The sequence below is a fragment of the Aspergillus pseudotamarii genome, assembly GCF_009193445.1.
Source record: "Aspergillus pseudotamarii strain CBS 117625 unplaced genomic scaffold BDV38scaffold_1, whole genome shotgun sequence".
NCBI classification, from domain to species: Eukaryota; Fungi; Ascomycota; class Eurotiomycetes; order Eurotiales; family Aspergillaceae; genus Aspergillus; species Aspergillus pseudotamarii.
Window position 1 is genome coordinate 375,410 of NW_022475015.1, and position 19,987 is coordinate 395,396.

Below are 19,987 nucleotides of genomic sequence, written 5' to 3' on the forward strand. Positions count from 1 at the left end.
TAATAGTACTCCTTGCAAGCAATGATATTTTTGGTCTCTGTTACCATATTGCCTATGTCACTGGGTTTGAAGCACCCAACAGGGGGCTGTTCTTGTCAACCGTCGCTTGCCAGAGCATCCCTTTGTTCTGGGACACCTGGCAGTATTTCATCCAAGGATATCATTATTCTTTCTGCCGTACGTTCAGTATTTAGAAGAAACAGCCTAGCGTCTCTAGTGATTGGTCATGATGTCTTAGTTCCACCAAGGGCGCACGCCACAATCATGAGTGCAGATATTATACCTGCTCGGAATTTATAACTCGTGGGCTCTAGTGAATAGCACACTGGCTATTGACTCTAGCTATAATGGTGGCGTTCTTTTTGTCTCTCGTATGCTAGACTAATTCTATGATTCTATACCATTCTACTATCCCACTTTTGCCCCGCGTCAATTACTTCTAATATAGCCCCAATTCAGGAATAGAATATTAGCGCATTCCTAGCTGCAAGGATCCCTACATATGCCATACCTGATCTTGTAGCGGAACAAATCGCCCATTGTTTTGCTTGCGTAAGTAAGCTCTACACTTATCCGTGATCAGCGTACTATAGGGTAAGAGAATATCACATGCAAACGCTCCGATGTATCAGGCTAAATCAAAAGTCGACCAAAACAATGTGCATCTTCCAGTACAGCCTTTAGGTACTAGTTCAAGATCAAGTAGAAACAAGCGCTGGCTGCCTAGTGAGTCAGGAGTATATATTAAAAGACATGGGCTACGTAAACCTAAATGAGGACAAAGCCAACAACGGGTAGTTAACCCGCTGAATGATAACACTGCCATGGTTCCAGGTACTAAAAGGCTACTTGCTGGATCGGGTCCACTATAACAACATGGATATGAAGAGCCGGAACCTGCATAATTGGTCTAGCGCGTCCGGAACGTACACCTTACCATCTCAACGGTCGTGTGCCCCCTATAGTCGTCAAACGGGTGGGTAAACCATTCAAGTGGAACCCCTTGGTTCCGAGACCATACCGATGGCGTCTCTTCGGTACACATACTACCATGTACGAGTATAGTCATCTCAATAACGACAGGGGGCGGACAAAGCTAGCATGAATGTGGCGCGCATAGGTTCGCGGAAGCGTCTTTAATCGACTCATGTCTTCCGAGGTTCCGAGAGTAGTAACTTGGATGAGAAGGAATCTTAACTGGCGTTAACTTTCCATGTCTTTTTACCCATTATCCCTTCAAGTTACTCGTTTTTCATTTGACTTCATTCTTCATAGGGCCCATTTCCATGAAATCAATTCCTATTACGTTTCGATCCATGTTTAATATATCTCGGCAGACATCAACTAATCAAAATCTGTTCGCACAACCATATGTGGATGCGACGAAGCTTCAGGCATCCATTCCTGAATCGAAATTCGGTATATAGCTCAGTCACCCTATAATCTCTGTACCGAGCCGGCGTCCCGTGTGTACATAGCCATTGTGATTAAGTTTCGACGGTTTGTGGATCGACAAGGCCAGTTACCAATTTCGGGAGACTGAAACTGTGTATTATATTAACCCTAAGACCCAAAGACCCTGAGACCCTCACTCTGGCGAACTAAACATCCGGCAGACCACTAGGACTTTTCGTAGTATTAGCCTAATGCCAGAAGGAACTAAACAGGCTGAATCCTTATGCACTGCAGTGGAGGTCAACGAGGATCCTAGTTGCACCTAAAAGCTTATACAGCACTATGGGTGTGCGACGGAGAGGTTTTTAAATAGATTAAATTAATTGACTCAGGCTAAGATATAGTGTGTTGATATTGGGCATTGTCCGGAACGTCGATTTAGTCCGCCGTATTGTGCCCTGCATGTGCCCCCGGTTTCCCCAACAGTTCTGCGTGAAGGCGTAGTGCCAGTAATTACGATCATGAGTTGCTATCTACCAGTGGCATTTTTTCAGGTTGCAAGTGTGAGGCAACAAATGTTTAACAGGTGGAGTTAACCGCAAAGAGGCTTGTATTGCGGAATGTTGATATCCTAATCGATCGTGCAATCCAAGGAGGTGATCCCACCGGTTGTGGCCGGCGATCGTCCATCATATGAGACACCCAACACAGCTATGAGAGACATCCAGCGCACCTTTCATTTTAGCCGTTCGATTAGTCCGTTCAATGGGAATAAAGCAACTTCATCCATGGTTAGTGCCTTGTATACAATTCTCGGAGTAAGTTCGGAACCTGGTGAAGTACATCTTGTTTATCATCACCTGGTTTCAGATTAAGACACCATATGCGGATGGAGATAGGAAAGCGGCCGGTGATCAAGGCAAGATCACTGAGAGGCAGCAACGTGCATCCTGGCTCTCCTCAGGTATAAGAAGGGACCATCATCAGGTTGCTTCAAGCCATCAACACACTCATTTGAACCAACCCACCACCTCAGCTATCAATTTCTTGTCACTTTCGGTTCATCTTTCAATCCATCTGTCAAAACCACCATCATGAAGACCTCTACCGCTGTTCTGGCTCTCTTTGCCGCTACTGCCACTGCTGCATGGACTCCATCTCATCAGCACAAGGATGCGAAACGTGCGGATTCCTGCGGTCAGTACGATACGATCAATGTCGGCAACTTCAAGCTCTACAACAACATGTGGGGTAAGGACAATGGCTCTGGTAATCAGTGCGTTGGACTCGACTCCTCAACCAAGGACAGCTCCAGCGGCGTCGCCTGGCATGCTACCTGGAGCTGGTCCGGCGGCCAGGGCCAAGTGAAGAGCTACCCCAACCTCGAGGCCCGGCCCGAGAACAAGAAGGTTTCTGACCTGACCAACATCCAGTCTACCTGGAAGTGGAGGTAAGCAACGGCTTCAATGACTGATAAAATCATGCTGACAGCCACTGGCAGCTACAAAGGAGACAACATCGTCGGTGACGTGGCGTACGACATTTTCACCTCCTCTAGTGCCGGTGGTAAAGCCGAGTACGAGATCATGATCTGGACCGCCGCCCTTGGTGGTGCCGGTCCCATCTCTTCCACCGGTTCCCCGATTGATAACCCCACCGTTGGCGGTAAAACCTGGAAGCTCTACAAGGGCACCAACGCCGCGACCACTGTGTTCAGTTTCGTTGCTCCCACAGAGATCCAGGACTTCTCTGGTAACCTGGCCGAGTTCTTCACCTACCTCACTGAGAAGCAGAGCTTCCCCGCCTCCCAATACTACCTGAGTATTGGTGCCGGCACTGAACCCTTCACTGGACAGAACGCGGTCTTCACCACTTCTTCTTATACTGTTACCTTCTAAGCAGCGTGCGTTGCGAGAGCACACAGGCTCCTGGATATGGCCGAAAGAATCCCCTCTGGTCAGGGTATTCGTCTTACAGATGCCGTTAGCATCAATCCCTTTCTATTTCTTGCCGGTCCTCACCGCTAAGCTTTGTTTTTATTAAGTACTCGATTGTCACTTCGGGTATCCGATATTTTTGAAAGAATTGTCTTTCTCCTTTTACCGCAGTACTCGAGAATGGGTCAGAGCTGTTCCACTGTTTAAATTCAGGAGGAAAGAACACAAACCCATCGTAGGAAGCCTGGATCATAGCTTCATTAGTAATATGAGTCCTTTGTAAGAGTCGCACAGTAGGCTATGGAGATATCATTTCGCGACAGTGAGGTTCTCAGGGTTAATATAATATACAGATTGTCTATAGAACTGCTAACCCATGGGTTCTACCTAGTAACCTAGATATTTATGGATACTAGCCTTTCCACGGCTGTAAAATGTCGAAAGACCTTTTGAAAATACATTTGCTGGTGGTTACTCCCCTTACATGGTTCGAGTGAGCCGAATCCCCAATCAAAGCCCCAAGTCCCAGCTATTTTCCAAATCTGGCAAGAAAGGGAATACTGCTGTTAAATCCGGATCAAATGACCATATATCGGCAGGGCCAAGTTCCAGGCGCGCTTCTGGCCACGGCCCCGCATCCATGGCCTGATCATGCACTGTGCCTGCCTCCGTGGTATTTCCCATATTCGACGATAATGGATTACTGGCAGCCAGATCTGCATGAATAGGTTTTGGCGCACCGTTATTAAGCTGTCGTTGGTCTGGGAAATCACCGCGAGTGCTACAGTCAAGGGAAATGGTACCAAAGTATGGAATGTCAAGTTTGATACGCCCGGACTGGCCGTCCATGGGGGGAAGTCCGTCGGAGGTATCAGACTGGGCTGTGTTGTTCCTCGTCGCAACCCTTTTCAAAGTCCGCAGAACGCTAAGACCTCGGGTTGCTACCTTGTCGGGTGACTGTCCCTCTCCCAATGTCTCCAGGCTTGCCATTACGATTCCGATAGCGGGCCAGTCATTAGAGTCGAGGTGGGATCGGCCGGTGGGCCCAAGGATATTTATTAGAAGAGTGACGGCGGCAGTAAACGCCTGAAAGTCCAGCGATTTGCAACAAAAGCTGTTCTCAGTAAGGCGACGCAGAGATGTATAGCACGCAATCATTTTCCGGGATGCTTCAAGACAACTTTGTCTACTGTAGTCATACTGTCTCTCCGTGCCAGACCCCAGAAGCAGGGGCAGATGGAGCCAGGCGATGAGTTGATAATGCCATAGTTGCGTCATGAGTTTGGTGTAGGCCTGGGCTCGCTCCATAGACTTTCCTGGTGGTAAGATCGTTGGGTCCTCAACCACCGATGGAGGGCCAATTGAAATAAGCTCCGCGTCGATGGTTTGTGTTATGCGAACCATGGAAGGTGTTATTGCGTTAAACCTTTGGTTTCGTTCGATAATGGATCCAGCTATGCGACAAAGAAGATCCATGTGGCATCGATTCGGTGTCTCATCCCCGCTTTGGTTGGACTTCAAGGCCACGTCAGGGATACCATAATACATCCCTAGCATTAAAGAAAGGTATCGGTCTGCGTAGATAATATGATTCCAGATACCTTTCGCTCTGGAAATAGATTCCGATCCGTCCGTCGATTCTGAGGCTAGTCGATGGAGCCCGATAATTTGAGCCACGTTGAGGGCCCGGCGATAGCACAACCAGGCACTCCGCAGTTTCCCGTCATTGTTATAAAGTACTCCGAGAAGCACTAGACACTCCAACCCATCAAGGCTACTTACCAATGTCTCATCAGAGCTGATGGAATGTGCAACAATTGTGACGCACTTTGCAATCAATCGTGTGGGAGGATACCGAAGCTCTAATGATCCAATGTCAAAGCCCCGTGGGAGCTGCTGGAGGCAAATGGCCAGCCATAAAAGAACCTTCGCGATCGCGGCTGGGTGATTGTCTGAACGGGCTGCCGTCGCGCTTGAAAGTAGTGATTCCTCGTATTCTTGGAAACATTGAGCCCTGACTAGCCACCAGCAGCTATTGGCTTCTTCAAGCTTTCTCAGAGTGCTATCAGATGGTAATAAATCCAGAATCTCATGGCGTAGCTTTGCCCAGTCGCGGGTGGTGGCAGTAAACAATGTGATATTTGGCGTAGAGACCTCCGATCGTCGAAAGCTTAGCTACTTCATGTTAAGAAACTTCCAATATAAGTCTTGGACGTGATGCTTACTACTCCATTGTCAAATAGCGACATGGCTGGCGCGTTTTCATTTGCAGGCGTGGCGGCTGCGCTACAGTTTGAGTCATTATCATCATTATCGGTCCCCATGGAGGGTAACACCCGTGCCTCCTCAGCACCACCAATGGCGTCCAGCCGTCGTATAACCCTCTCAAGAAGAGATTCTACGCGGCTAAGTCGATCATTCAATGACGAACGATCTGACTCGCGAGTGCTTTCGGGCTCTGGTAAGTCCTGGCTGCGACAGGGAGTCCCCCTTGCCAGGCATTCGCGACAACTTTCGTCGCCATCAGAAACGAAATGACAGCGAACCTTGCGACGTTTACCTGTCTTGCAATCAGTCTAGAACCACCAGCTAGTGAACGGAATTTCCTCACTTGATTACTTACATTCCCAACAACTGCGGGTCCCTTTTCGGATTTTCTTCCGAGGTGGCTGCTGGTCCTCGGGCGGGGTTGAGGTTGGATGCATATTAGTCCACTTTATCGCACTCATAATTTTAACTTAAGGCCGATATGTCTGCCAATGCGTGTCTCGGTCATCCAGGGACAGGGGTAAAAGCCTAATAAAAAACCCAGGAATGTGAGGGTTATGGACGCGAAGCTGGCGCGTCTCTTTGTTTGGCACTCAGATAGGAAGCCGTAACCCGTTGACCGCCTCCTGCTATATATATTAAAATGTCACCCTCCGCTTAAGTCCCCGAGACTTTTTGCCTTATCAATCTGATAACATCATCATTCAAATATTGGCTTGTATTACTTCATGGTAGTATTACAAGAGTTATTTTCATAAATGTGCAGAAAATTGGGGGCGGGAAAATTAATATTTGAAATTCTTAACCCCAGCAGCTAAGATCCTCTAATCCTAGCAGGAAGGAAACAAGAAGTACGCAAAAGGAACCTGTTATCTCTTGTCGTTAGGCGGCGGCAGCAGTGGTTTGGCCCGAGAATTTAAGCCATCGAGTCGCCAAACAGACCACGGTAGCCACGCTAGACGCCACTATGGCCACAAGAAATGCCGCTTGGAGGCCTTTCATGTAAGCAGTCAGTATGAACTGCATTTGGGCGGAAGAGAACTTATGGCGTAGCTCCGTTGCACCTGTCATCGCAACCTTGATGGCGTCTACAGTTGAAGTCTCACTCTGGAGGGTTTTGAGAAGAACATTGACCATAGCTGATTGGCCAGCCGAAACGAAGACTGATCCCCCCAGGGTTTGCACAGCTAATAAGAGTTAATGAATACTGCCCAGAAAACAAGGAAATGCGGAGCGAAGAGCGTACTCAGTACCATGGCCGTCACAGAGGGCAAATCCTCAGGCGCAACAGATGCCTGAGCTGTCACCACAGGAACCTGGAAGCACCATCCAATGCCAATACCAGCCAGCAGCTGGTAGCCAATCCATTTTCCAGAGCTTGTGTTAACCTCGAGCGTGTACAATAAACCCGACCCAATCGCGGTGAGTACTCCCCCAGCCAAGAGAAAAGGCTGGGGGTATCCAAACTTGCTGAGGGTAACACCAGATATGACGGTCGAAACACTCTGGGCAAGAATCAAAGGCAGATTTCGGATGCCACTCTGGGCAGCAGACACACCCGACACCACCTGGAAGTAGATCGGTAAGTAGTATACCAGCAAGAAAAAGGTTCCCGCTAGCAGGTCAATGTAGATCATCATGACCACTACATTTCGACGGAACAGTCGCCCAATCATTGCAGCACGCTCCTTTTGTGCCCATTGTACAATGGCGTAGACAACCAACAGCACACCAAATCCAACTAAAGTTCCAACAACTTTAGAATCACCCCACGACAGCGAAACCCCACCCCACTGAAGGGCGAGGACATAGCAGACTAGAGCCGAAACAAGGATCAAGGTGCCAGGTAGGTCCATTTGACGTAGCTTTTCTATCAGCGGCGTATTCAGGAAGGGCAACGGAGGAGGAGGTCGGTAGAAGAATAGAATGATCCCGCCAGCCAGCCCGCCAATTGGTAGATTGATATAGAAACACCAGCGCCAGGTAATATTGGTCGTGAAAGCACCACCAACGAGAGGTCCAATAGCCGCAGCAATCCCATACGAGGCACCCAGAATTCCAATATATGCTGGTCGTTGTTTAGGCGGTGCAGATAAAGCGATAATGGTAAATGCACCCGAAGAAATCCCTGCACCCCCGACGCCGGTGATGGCTCGTCCAATACAGAGCGCAAGGCTATTTGGCGCAACGCCTGAGCATAACCAGTTAGTCAACCAAGAACACATCTCGAGGTGAAACGTACCGCAAATTAAACTTCCAACCTCAAATACAACGATAGATAACAGGAAGGATATTTTCAGCGGAAAGTACTTGTATGCTTTCCCCCACGCAGCTTGAAAACTCCCCAATGTAATGAAAAACGCCGATCCGTACCAGGCTTCCTCCTCGATGCCGCCAAACTCGTCTGTTATCTTCGGGATCGCAGTTGCTACAATGGTCTGAGGTAAAAGGACTGATTAACTCCTCGCTCGTCAAACACGCTCCGGCGTAGGTTTAACGGCTACGCCCGGTGGCTGAATCCGCTTACCATATCCAACGAAACCTATTAATTGCGACCAAACGTTAGTTTCACATTGAATAAATGGATCGAAAGGCGAAGTCGTACCAAAAACATACTCATAGCCAAAGCCGTGACGGTCATGAGTAGTACGAAGCCGCCAGTGCTTGACTTATCGGTTGACGCATCGTCAACGCCAGATCGAGTCTGTTCCTTGTTACTATTCTCCATTGCCCAGGTGTCGTGTGAGGGCGAAGCATCTCCGCTGAGCTTTTCAGGTATCACAGGTGCTGAAGTTCTTGACGACACTGCCGTTTCGCCTGTTTTGGTAGACATGAGAACGCTCAAATCTTAATCTCGCTGATATACCAAGGGGTGAGATGATAAAGATATCAAGGCGCATGCCTTCTGCTCAAGAGAATCCCTCACTTTGTGCTAAAAAAAAAAAAAAAACTGTTAATTTCCACCCGGTATTTATTTCGGAGTAGTATTTCCTTCCGTCGATTCGGCGGACAAAGTGTTCCATCTAAATTGAGATACCTTCATTATTCCGCCGAGTCGGCGGAAGGACGACATCGTGGTCGATCAATGCCAAGAGTTCAAGCCAACCACGCCCAATAAATAAATAGTCTGGTGTAGGGACAGAAACACTTTCCGTATCTTCCTTCTCCGCCGAGAGCTCGGGCCAAGGAGAATCCTTGTTTAGAAATGTTTTCCTGCTGTTTTATTTAATACGACTCATATCTCCGGCGGAACTCTTGTTAAAGATTCAGAAGCAACTAACAGCTGGTGTTTATCCCCTACTGAATTATATCCTCCGGCAGAGCTGTGGCTAGGGTTGGGCTTTACAGCTGGCAAGTCCAGTAAGTGACATCCGATCTGAAGGCACATCATTATAATTCCTGATTTAAAACTCGCCCGCGGTTCAAGTCGCTGTAGCACTCTGGTCTGCTATCAGCGCGCCCTTTCGTGGTCAAACGGGAAGCGCTACGGCCTACAAGCTATTGCATCTTCACGGTCGTTCCTTGGAAATGATTCTATAGAACAAATCCAGTAAGTCCATACGGTTTCTTTTCATATATGTCTCAACTGCAACCTTGCAATCGACGTGAAGAGCTATTATTAAGCCTGCATAAAGTACATTCATCCACCGAAGTCAGCGCAGAATGCTGACAAGGCCCTAATGCATTCTCAACAAATCACGCCTAATATTATCTGTCTACATGATGGAACTGAAGCTTTTTGGATAGGCAACCCCAATGCGGAGAAATTGATACTATACCTCTCTGGAGGAGTTAGTGCATTCCCGCATTGCCAGGGCACTTCCACCTTGTCAAGGCACTCGCCACCGATCTCACGCAAAACAACCAAGATACGGGAGCCCTGTTCCTGGCCTATGACCTTGTGCCTCATGCTTAATGGCCCCGGCAGCTAGCCCAGGGCGTAGCTCTTGTCCAGTACGCCGTAGAAATCCTAGGCAAGCGACCATCAAACATTATTCTCCAAGGTGACTCTTCAGGTGCTCGTCTGGCTCTTGCAGTCCTGTCGCATCTTACTGAAGCCCATACACATGACTCGATACCCACACTGTCTCTATCGGAAAGCCTTCGCGGCGCACTTCTATTATCACCATGGGTCTATTTCCGCACTGACCACGAAAGCTTCAAGCACAAATGCGGACAAAGATGCTATCTGGGCCAAATCTCTGAGTCGATGGGCTCAAGCGCCTTTTGGTGATGCTGAAATGGACAAATATAGTCATCCTACTGATGCGCCTACGGGCTGGTGGAGCCTTCTCTGTCTGTGGAAAGAAATTTTATTGGCGTTGGCGGAGATGAAATGCTTTTGGACTCTATTGTCAGTCTGGCACACAAGATCAAGGTAAATTTCCCTCCATTTAAGATTGGATCTCGTTTGTGCATTGCGTACATCTTCAATGAGTAGGCCGAACATCCAGACGTGCTGATCAGCCGTGTCTCATGGGAGTTCCATGCTGAGCCCATCACGGACGTTGGGCTGGGACAATTTCCTGGAGTAGAGTTTCAAGCCATGACTGCTTGGTTGAACCAAACGTTTTCTCGATAGCGAACGTTAGTTTTTTTTTTTTTTTTTTTTTTTTTGAATAACTGGACAAGTATAGAACTGTCGATTTCAATGTAGATGCTAATATAATCTGGAAACAAGGTTGAGACATCTAAATTTGATACTTCGGTAAAACCCCACTGGTGCTGAATTGGCCTATCGTTATGGCTGGGCGTCAACTCGTCAACACAAATTTTCCTCTCGAAAAGACATACCCATGAGCCTGGTGGCTTACTTATGTGTGAGTAATGTTGCTTGATATGGAATATTGACCGGGGTCGATGGAAAGAAATCGGGATTGCCTCTTTAGGAACTATCCGAGATGCACTCAAGTTTTAGTCAGCATAACTGCATTGAGATAAATACACTATAACTGTTTTATATCGAAGATGACCCAAGAGCTACCTTCAAATCACGACCGTATTAACGATGACAATAATAGAAGCGACAGCAATAGAATATGCGAATCACCCGCTCCAAACGTGTGTACTGGACCTGATAGACCAACGGGCGGATCAAGATCCCAATGGCATTGCAGCCGACTTCCAGGGCAATTCCCTGACGTACAGTGAACTACGCGATGCATCAATCACAGTAGCCTTGGCCCTCAAGGGGCGAGGATTCAAGTCGCGCGACTATATTCCCCTGCTTACAAGTATGGGCCCGGAAATGCTTGTCGCGGTTTTGGGGATACTCCGCCTGGGTGCCTGCTACTGTCCAATGGACTTTAATGCCTGGAGCTCGTCACGAGTTCTGGCGACCTTGGAAGCAGTGCAGTCAAAGATGGTTTTCAGCACTGTTGGCACGACTATCCCAGGTTATGACCTGGTTTACATGACCGATATTTTGCGTCCAGATGTGTTGACAACCACGGTCAGTGAGAGAAAGGTGCTTGAGGAAATTCGAAAGGAAATGAAACAATCCGACCTGATATATATCATCTTCACTTCGGGAACCACCGGGAAGCCTAAAGGCGTCATGGTCTCCCATGGAAGTGCTGCCCATCTTGTGCAGCAGAATTTCCCGGGTGCTATGACGGTGTACCCTGGGACCAGAGTTCTACTATTCTTTTCTGTTGCCTTTGACGGTAAGCTATACAAGTATAAATGAATGTTTTCACGGCTTATTGACGTTATATTTATAGGCTGCGCGGGAGTTGTCTTTTCCACCCTTTGCCACGGAGGTACTTTGGCCATGGCGTTACCTGCAGATGTACTGGATGTGGCCCCAACTTGCTCAACGCTGGTTGTAACACCTTCTATCCTCTCCACATTTGAGCTATCGTCCCGGTTTGATGGCGTCCGGGAGATTTACATGGGAGGAGAGGCACCCACAGCCGCCCTGATCGACGCATGGGTAACACCAACACGAAAGGTTTACAACTCATACGGGCCCACGGAGTGTACCACGGCTGTTTCGGTTGCTGAAATGACCCCCGGTGGGCCGATTATCCTGGGCAACATCGTGTCGGGGGTAGAACTCGTCCTACTCGACGACGCCTTGGAGAACGAGGTCGACGAAGGGGAGATTTGTATCCGAGGGCCGTGTCTCGCCATCGGTTATCTCAACAATGAGAAGCTTACGCAAGAGAAGTTCTTTATGCGTAGTGGAACTCGGCATTATCGCACCGGTGACTTGGCGCGACGAGACAAGGACGGACTGCATTTTCTAGCCCGGGTTGACCGGTTGGTAAAGAACCGCGGGTTTCTCGTCAATCTAGAAACTGAGGTGGAGCCAGCGTTGAGAAGCTTTTCTGGTGTGAATCAAGCAGCTGCCTTCATGCACCAAGGTGCCCTTGTGGGCTTCATTACCCCTGCTGACGTGGCTACCGATAAACTGCAGAGCCATTTAAGAGAACGATACGACAATTTCTTAGTACCTGACCTACTTTTCGCGGTGCAAGATTTCCCTTTGACCTCGAATGGTAAAGTCGATACAAAGTCCCTAAAGAAAATTGTGTTGCTTAGCGATGCCAGAACAATCACGGATATAAACAATCCAAATGCCTCGAACTGTGCCACTCTACCAGTTGTAGCAGAGGCCTTCGCTGCGGTGTTCGATAGACCGGTTAGTCGCATCATGCCTACAACGTCATTTGTAAGGCTAGGTGGGCACTCTCTTCGGGCTATAAAGCTGGCTGCATTCCTACGACAACGCAAGCTCAAAGTCTCTGTCGCCGACATCTTCCTACTGGACACAGTTTCGGCCATTGATCAAGCTCTGGTGTCCGTGGAAGACTACCCAGGGCTCAAACCGACGGATGACACAGAAATCCCGCTTACAGACCACCAAGCTGAAATTCTCCGCGAAACTTCCGAAAGTCCAAGCAGTAATTATCTGTTCCATTCCCTGACTCGCGACATTACATCGGATAGCCTTCGCAGTGAGACCCTGCGGAAGGCTTGGGAGCTTCTCTTTACGCGTCATTCCATATTTCGCACTACCTTTGACTTAAACCTCGGCACTCAAAAAGTTCATAATAGTTTCACACTTAACTGGACAGACATTAAAGTGTCAAGTCAGGAAGAATTAAAGACTGTGGCGGAGAGTGAGCAACAGAGGATGTTGTCCAGAATACGCTCACATAAAGGGTCTCCTATTCATGAACCACGTTTCTGGGCTATCGAACTGCCTGGACAGAGAATCCAATTAAGTTGGACAATGCACCATGTATACCTCGATGCATTTTCCTTTGGCACTATATTAGCTGAACTGGAGGTGATTCTTCGAGGGGAGGAGGACAAGCTCCCTCCGGTAGTAAGCCTCGCTGGCTTGGCCCAGTTCCTCCGGCAGAAGAAAGCAGGTAACTTTCCAGAAATTCAGCAGTTTTGGAGACACTACGCCCGTCCATGGACAAAGCTTAAACCTCTCAATTTGCCCTTAGAAAGGGCTCAGTCTGTGTCATGGTCAACGTGGGAGTCAGACTTCGTTGTGAGGAAAATGGCACTGGATGAATTTTCACGAAGCTGCAGGGTTTCCTCGGCAATGATCATCTACATGGCATGGGGGCTGGCTCTGTCCAAGTATAGTACATCTAATACAGTAGCCATGAAGGCGAGTGTCTCCGGCCGGACTCTAGATTATCCTTCCATCGACAGTATTGTGGGAGGAGTCAACGGCCGGTGCCCACTTATCTTGCAGCTCAATCAGGATGAGCTTATTCCAGACACTTTGAGGAGCGTTCAACAGAACTTCCACAAGGTGAATAATTTCCAGTGGACATACCCCGAGCTCCGCCGAGCCATTGGAGTGGAACAGTACAACTCGTACTGGCTTGAGTCTCAGGTAATTATTTTGTTAGACATGCCTGTTGAACCTGGACCATGGAAGGTTGTCGAAGTGCAGAAGCCTATGGCACCACTTGTCCTCGGAGTGGTTCAAAAAGGTGATGGAGTCAGTATACGGATCCAGTCTGACGGGAAATATTCATTCCAGGGAGTGGAGCAGCTGGGAACAGCCTTTGTTGCCGCACTCAAAGCTTTGGTGGGGTCTACTCCAAACGCCCGAGTACAGGATATAGTCAACGTGCTGGGTTGACTGGCATCTATTTGAAAAGTACGAAGGATTATGCGCAACCGTCAATCTTTCTGTGTATGAAATCCAATTAGCACATGAATGTCGTAGTTCGGAACTGAGACAGAGACTGATAGTGGGACAAGAGTGCTGCATTGTGCAATGAACGGATTGTGATGATAACCCTAGCTCCGATGTATATGATCTTCGGCATTGCCCTGAGTGGACAAGGCCGATTCCATCCAACAGGATAAAGTCAATCCTTTATTTAATCCCTTTATAATCTTACATACTATTGTAGTGATAGGCAGAAAGGCAGAGTCTATCAAAATGCTTTCAGGAGCTGTTCTAATCACAGGTTATGGGCTGTATCTGCTCTGCCTATGTATCTATCGATTATTTTTCCATCCATTAGCCAGATATCCCGGTCCCAAGATCGCAGCCCTCACCGTATGGTATGAATTTTACTATGATGCCATCCAGCGAGGTCGCTATACATTTAAAATCCAGCGCATGCACGAGAAGTATGGGCCGATCGTCCGCATCAGTCCAAATGAACTCCACGTCAACGACCCAAATTTCATCGACGACCTTTACGCTGGTGGCGGAAAGAAACGCGACAAGTATCCCTACTTCAGCGCGCAGTTTGGCATTCCAGATAGTGTATTTGGCACGCCAGGCCATGATTTACACAGACTCCGTCGCGGAGCTTTGAACCGCTTCTTCTCCAAGGCTTCGGTGACCAAGCTGGAACCCATCATCCACCGTGCCATCGAAAAGCTTGTGGCCCAGCTTGAGCATCACTACACCGGAACAAACAGCCCTGTCACTATGACCATGGCCTTTAGCTGCATGACCACAGATATTGTTACCGAGTACGCATTCGCAAAGAGCTACGGTTTCCTCGACTCGGCGACCTTCGAACCAAATTTCCATCGCGCCATCATTGCTGGTAGCGATATGGGGCCATGGATTAAGCAGTTCCCGTGGTTGATATCATTAATGAACAAACTACCACAAACGATCGTCGCCCGCATTAACCCTGAGGCGATGGTGTACGTGCAGTTTCAGGAAGACATTCGCCGACAAATCCGCCAAGCACAAGATCGTATTGCATCAGGGGAGAAGCCAGCAGACGGAGGCCTGACACGCACAATCTTTCATGAGCTTCTCACCGGGGACCTACCAGAGCAGGAGAAGCAACTCGAACGTCTTTGGCAGGAAGGCCAGATTGTCGTCGGAGCCGGGACGGAGACTACCGCCTGGACGCTATCGGCAACTCTATTCTATCTTTTGGAGAACGCGACAGTGCTTGGAAAGCTCCAGGATGAGTTGGCTACCGCCATCCCTGACCCGAGCGAGCGAGTCAGTTGGAGCTGCCTTGAGCAACTTCCTTACCTCAGTGCGGTAATCTGTGAGGGTCTTCGGTTATCGTATGGTGTCAGTACGCGCCTTCAGCGGATTAACCCCCTGGGTCCATTCCATTTTAGAACCCAAGTGAGCGACGGAATCGATGGCAGTCGTTGCATGGAGTATGTGATTCCTCCGGGTACACCAGTGGGAATGACAGCGACCTTGATCCATGCGCACCCAGAGCTTTTCCCCAATCCTTACACGTTCAAACCCGAACGATGGCTCGATGAAAATGGAATGCGGCATCATCATCTTGACGGCTATCTTCTGTCATTCTCACGAGGTAGTAGACAATGTCTTGGAATTAAGTATGTCAATTTTCTCCACTTGGGTTCCTCCCCTGAAGGCAATACCCTTTCTCGCTAACATCTATTTATCTGTTCATAGCTTGGCCTACGCGGAGCTCTACATGGGGATCGGACTGTTGGTTCGCCGCCTTGGGTCCCGGATGAAGTTGTTCGAGACTACCCGAGAGGACGTTGAGATTCACTATGATCGCTTTGTGCCGACACCAAAGGACGGGACAAAAGGGATTCGGGTTTTGGTGACGGAGTAGAAACTCGAAAGGACTAGATGAGTGCAGATCTGAAACTTGAGAAGGATTGGCAGCATTACGGTGATCATGGTAGAGGTTTACTGAGGCACTTTCTCATTACAGTTTAAAGAGCAGTAGTTTAAGATATCTAGAGGAAGCTAACAAATGCCAAAATAGACAACACAAACTGTACCAGTTCTTTTCCTACATACCTATTCATGATCGGCTCATAATATGAAGCCAAGTTCGGGATTCGCCCAATTAGGAAATTCCACGAGGTGGCCCGGTGGATGTCCTTCATTAGGGTACGCCCCCATATTATTTCCATAAGCCAGATTTTATATAACCCCAATGATATTTGTAAGGATACTGTGCATTATAGTGACATATTCTAGACATCAGACATCCATCGTTTGTGCCAGAACAATACGCATAGCATGGCACCACACGCGAACGAAGACGTGCTTGGCGTGTCAGAGACTGCCGAGGATGCTTCCCTGGCGACCATCTCTATCGCCAAGCTTATGAATCGCAACAACGAAACAGAGAAAGAGCTGTTTCACGCCTGTACCGACCTAGGATTCTTCTATTTAGACTGTCGTGATCACCCCTCGGGAAAGCTCATCAGTCAAATCGACAGCGTTGCCGCCGCTGCATTGGAATTCTATGAGCTTCCGCAGTGCAGAAAGAGCGAGTGGGAGGTAAACAAAGACCATAGCGCAGGTGAAGAGATTGTACTGGGGTAAAAAGCACCACCCGTATAAACTTTATGCATTATGAAGACGAGTATTCCACAGCGAAAACTGACACTAGCTTTAGGTACAAGCCCGCAGGTAGTCAAACGGGATCGGTCGCCGGGAAAAAAGATGGATTCGAAGGATTCATGGTCAGAGGAATCATTTTATCATTTTCAGTCAGAATGAGTCATGTGCTAACTGGATATACTCCGTAGATCTTCGAGCATGCTCTACGAAATGCGTCACGAGATCGTCCAATTCAAGGGCCTAAGATCTTTCAAGATTCCCGCGAGTTGGTGGAGACCACGAATGCCCACCTAGGCGACATAGGTCGTGAGATTATGGATAGTCTATCGCGCTCGCTGAAGCTCAAAGAGAGCAAGAACCTCGCAGCGCATCATCACAAGGACAAACCATCGCCGACAGCTTTAGGGCTACTGAGATACTTGCCATACACATTAGAAAGTACTAAAGTTGGGCACATCCCGCACACAGACATTGGTAGTCTGTCAATGGTCTTCTCGGACGTCGGTGGACTACAGGTGTACCATCCTAAGAAGAGGGCGTGGATGTATATTGAGCCACGACCAGGCCATGCGGTATGCAACATCGGCGACTCGGCAGAGTTCCTTTCACAAAATGTGCTGCGATCCTCCTTGCATAGGGTGGTGCCTCATCCGCTGGAAAAGGATAAGGTCAAGCTGACGGTCGTGTATCTAATGCGACCGGAGACCGATTCGGTATTTGTGGATCGTAATGGTAAGGAATGGAGAAGTGTTGACTGGCATAACATGAAATATCGCTTGTTTGCGGCGGATCTGGATTCTCAAGCGAGCACTAATGCATTGACCGGTCGGTTGGGGCTGGACGATCTGTGGGATGAAAAAGAGGCCTAATTTACCAAGTGTCACCCAATTATACGTACATACAGCGTGAAAAAAAAGAACCGAGTGTGGTTCGTTCTCGAGGTATACCGAGTCACTGTGTAAATTAAGGCTTATGATTGATTAATTGACTACTGCATTATACCTGAATACAGCCACCTTTTGGGGCTCTTCTCGGGTCGCTGATTGTTGATAAGCTGATATAGAATATGCTTCTCAAGTCCTAGATCTTCCTTCAGAAATATACAAGACTTTTTACCAGTTTTTTTCTGTCTCTGTCAAACTATTGTTCCCCCCTATCTGTCTTGCCCGCAGTCTCTCGTAGCCCTTATAGCCCCTCAATATATACTCGTTTGGTTCTCCGTAGAGTTCACCCGCTTTGTAATACGCGTAGAGTCATCGCGGACCTGGGCTTAGGCCTTCCCGTGCCTCCAGGGGTGACGGCGGAAGCAGATACATCAGTCACGGCGTCTGCAATAGAAAACCTGCCAGTTTGTGCCGCATACCTTATATCCGTCAGTGCTTCTTTCAGGTCCCGGTGCTGGCCCTGTGTGGATCCCCCATACTGCTTACCTCAGGCCCCCGTATGCGGGACACGAGATGATGATGTGGTGCACGATCTCCGGTGCGCCTAATTAGGGCTTATGATCCTTCGGCGTCGCCAGAAACAGGAAGTCCGTAGCCAGTCACCCTTTAAATTAATAACAGCATTGCATGCAAGAGTTTCGAACTCCATTATGGTAATACTTCCTCTAAAAAAAAATAAAAAATATGAAAGGCCTTAGTCTTGGGCTTCCACTTCTCGCACCCTTGGCCAATGCAGTAGTAGCGCCCACGGTAGATCTCGGATACACGATCCACCAAGCTGCAGTCGAGGTATGTATGTCCGAGCGTTTTACTTTCATACGGTCCTCTAACTTGAGTTATAGAGCACCAAAGATGGAATGCGATATCTGAATTTCACAAATCTTCAATACGGAACGAGCCGTCGTTTCCAGCCTCCTCTCCCCCCACCTGTGAACAGAACCATACAGAGTGCAGGGGTATACAATATTCGATGTCCACAGGGGGAGCCGGCATGGCTCAGTCAATTCGGGCAGCCGGTCGGGAACCTCACGGAAGTACCTCCAGTCGCTATAGCAGACCTCCCTGCCATCGACCCCAGCATCAGCGAGGACTGTCTGTACTTAGACCTCTTCGTGCCGGAAGCCGCGTTCCAAGCAAAGGAAGATCGAAAGTCTTCGGTGGTCATTTGGATCCACGGCGGAGGATACGTGTCGGGATGGAAGTCTCTGTATGGCCCTGGACTCGGTCTGATGGAGACAGCGAAACAGGCCGGACATGATGTGATCTTTGTTTCTATCAATTACCGCTTGGGGCTATTCGTGAGTCATTATGGTCTTCAATTCATTGTATTATTAAATACTAACTGACTTCGCCGAAAGGGGTTTCTGGCCGATCCGGATTCTAATGAAGTTACATGCAATCTAGGGCTGGAAGACCAACGATTTGCGTTGCAATGGGTCCATAAGTACATCCACCTCTTTGGTGGTGATCCTAGTACCGTCACCGTGATGGGTGAGTCCGCGGGAGGAGGGTCGATCATGTACCATCTCACCTCTGGCAATGCCTCCTATCGACCATTATTTCAACGGGCTATTGCCCAGAGCCCGTACACCATCAACATTCCTGCCGCGATGCAGAGGAGCACATTGCAAGAAGTGTTCCAGCGAGCAAATGTGACTTCTTTCGAGCAGTTGAAAGATCTATCAACCCAGGCATTGCAGACGGCCAATGCACTCGTTGTGGGTAATGCAATGCCTTATGGAACATTCGTTTTCGGTGGGTAGAATATTGGTCGTTTCTTGGAATGGACTCAGCTAAGCCCAGGAAGGCCCGGTCAGTGACAGGAATTACCCGGACTACCCTCCAGTTCTTCTAGGCGAGGGTCATTACCCTGACGATGTGTCAGTCATGGCAGGGCACAACACGAATGAAGGTGTGTTGTTCGCGTCTCCATTTGTGAAAAACGATCAAGACTACGCCAACCTCGTATCGAGCCTATTCCCCGGCATCGCACCGACAGGTCTGTCTGTAATAACAGATAACTTGTATCCTGGCAATTTCAGCGGCGAATACGGATATGTGGACCAGACCGGTCGTGTGGCATCTACTGTTGGGGAATCTCTTATTAGTTGCAACTCATACTTCCTCGGGAAGGCATTCGAACGCAGCAATACCAGCTTCCGGTATGAGTTCAGTGTTCCCCCGGCTATCCACGCAGTAGATCTTTCGTATACCTTTTACAATCCTAGCGAGTCGGTATCTGGCTTGAACGTTACCCTTGCGAAGATAATGCAGAGGTACTTTGTGAACTTCATCACGACAGGGCAGCCTTATTCTCATCTTCCAACCGAAATCCTGGCGGGTGATATGATTCAGAACTTCAACATATCTAGGGTTGGACCGAGCAAGGACAATATCTCAACCGAGCGGTGCGATTGGTGGCAGAAGGCGACGTTTCGGTGATTGAGTGAAGAACAGGTGTAACTTTCAAGCACACCCAAGATAGCGCATGCTTAACTCACGGCTATAACCTGGTCATTATACTAAGCTATGTGCTGAATTTACGGTTGGCTACTGAGATCATTTATGGACTTGTATTGGTTAATTCAATTGTAGTCATACATCTTAACTGGGAGCAATGATATCTCTAAACCTGGTGA

General features: G+C 48.5%; 7 protein-coding genes across 7 annotated transcripts; 5 read left to right on the forward strand and 2 right to left on the reverse strand.

Annotated features, from left to right (window-relative positions):
- Positions 1-2,489: 2,489 nt before the first annotated feature.
- BDV38DRAFT_266830 (concanavalin A-like lectin/glucanase domain-containing protein) lies at positions 2,490-3,293 on the forward strand (the record flags this gene model as incomplete). Its single annotated transcript, XM_032056483.1, has 2 exons — positions 2,490-2,845; positions 2,897-3,293. 2 exons carry the CDS (start codon positions 2,490-2,492, stop codon positions 3,291-3,293), a joined length of 753 nt encoding a protein of 250 aa, XP_031919699.1.
- A 549-nt stretch (positions 3,294-3,842) lies between these two features.
- On the reverse strand, positions 3,843-6,037 carry BDV38DRAFT_276721 (uncharacterized protein; the record flags this gene model as incomplete). Its single annotated transcript, XM_032058292.1, has 3 exons — positions 3,843-5,507; positions 5,558-5,892; positions 5,956-6,037. The coding sequence occupies 3 exons, from the start codon at positions 6,035-6,037 to the stop codon at positions 3,843-3,845; spliced, it is 2,082 nt and encodes a 693-aa protein (XP_031919700.1).
- Positions 6,038-6,482: 445 nt separating this feature from the next.
- On the reverse strand, positions 6,483-8,433 carry BDV38DRAFT_276722 (MDR family MFS transporter; the record flags this gene model as incomplete). Its single annotated transcript, XM_032058293.1, has 5 exons — positions 6,483-6,787; positions 6,847-7,791; positions 7,843-8,038; positions 8,128-8,142; positions 8,206-8,433. The coding sequence occupies 5 exons, from the start codon at positions 8,431-8,433 to the stop codon at positions 6,483-6,485; spliced, it is 1,689 nt and encodes a 562-aa protein (XP_031919701.1).
- Positions 8,434-10,608: 2,175 nt separating this feature from the next.
- Positions 10,609-13,716, forward strand: BDV38DRAFT_276723 (nonribosomal peptide synthetase 11; the record flags this gene model as incomplete). The annotated part of the gene is made up of 2 exons (XM_032058294.1): positions 10,609-11,266; positions 11,324-13,716. 2 exons carry the CDS (start codon positions 10,609-10,611, stop codon positions 13,714-13,716), a joined length of 3,051 nt encoding a protein of 1,016 aa, XP_031919702.1.
- A 306-nt stretch (positions 13,717-14,022) lies between these two features.
- Positions 14,023-15,661, forward strand: BDV38DRAFT_276724 (cytochrome P450; the record flags this gene model as incomplete). Its single annotated transcript, XM_032058295.1, has 2 exons — positions 14,023-15,413; positions 15,493-15,661. 2 exons carry the CDS (start codon positions 14,023-14,025, stop codon positions 15,659-15,661), a joined length of 1,560 nt encoding a protein of 519 aa, XP_031919703.1.
- Positions 15,662-16,077: 416 nt separating this feature from the next.
- BDV38DRAFT_276725 (uncharacterized protein) lies at positions 16,078-17,273 on the forward strand (the record flags this gene model as incomplete). Its single annotated transcript, XM_032058296.1, has 3 exons — positions 16,078-16,382; positions 16,460-16,526; positions 16,593-17,273. 3 exons carry the CDS (start codon positions 16,078-16,080, stop codon positions 17,271-17,273), a joined length of 1,053 nt encoding a protein of 350 aa, XP_031919704.1.
- Positions 17,274-18,032: 759 nt separating this feature from the next.
- On the forward strand, positions 18,033-19,969 carry BDV38DRAFT_266835 (Alpha/Beta hydrolase protein; the record flags this gene model as incomplete). The annotated part of the gene is made up of 5 exons (XM_032056484.1): positions 18,033-18,137; positions 18,329-18,646; positions 18,707-19,103; positions 19,156-19,756; positions 19,834-19,969. 5 exons carry the CDS (start codon positions 18,033-18,035, stop codon positions 19,967-19,969), a joined length of 1,557 nt encoding a protein of 518 aa, XP_031919705.1.
- Between the last annotated feature and the right edge of the window lie 18 nt (positions 19,970-19,987).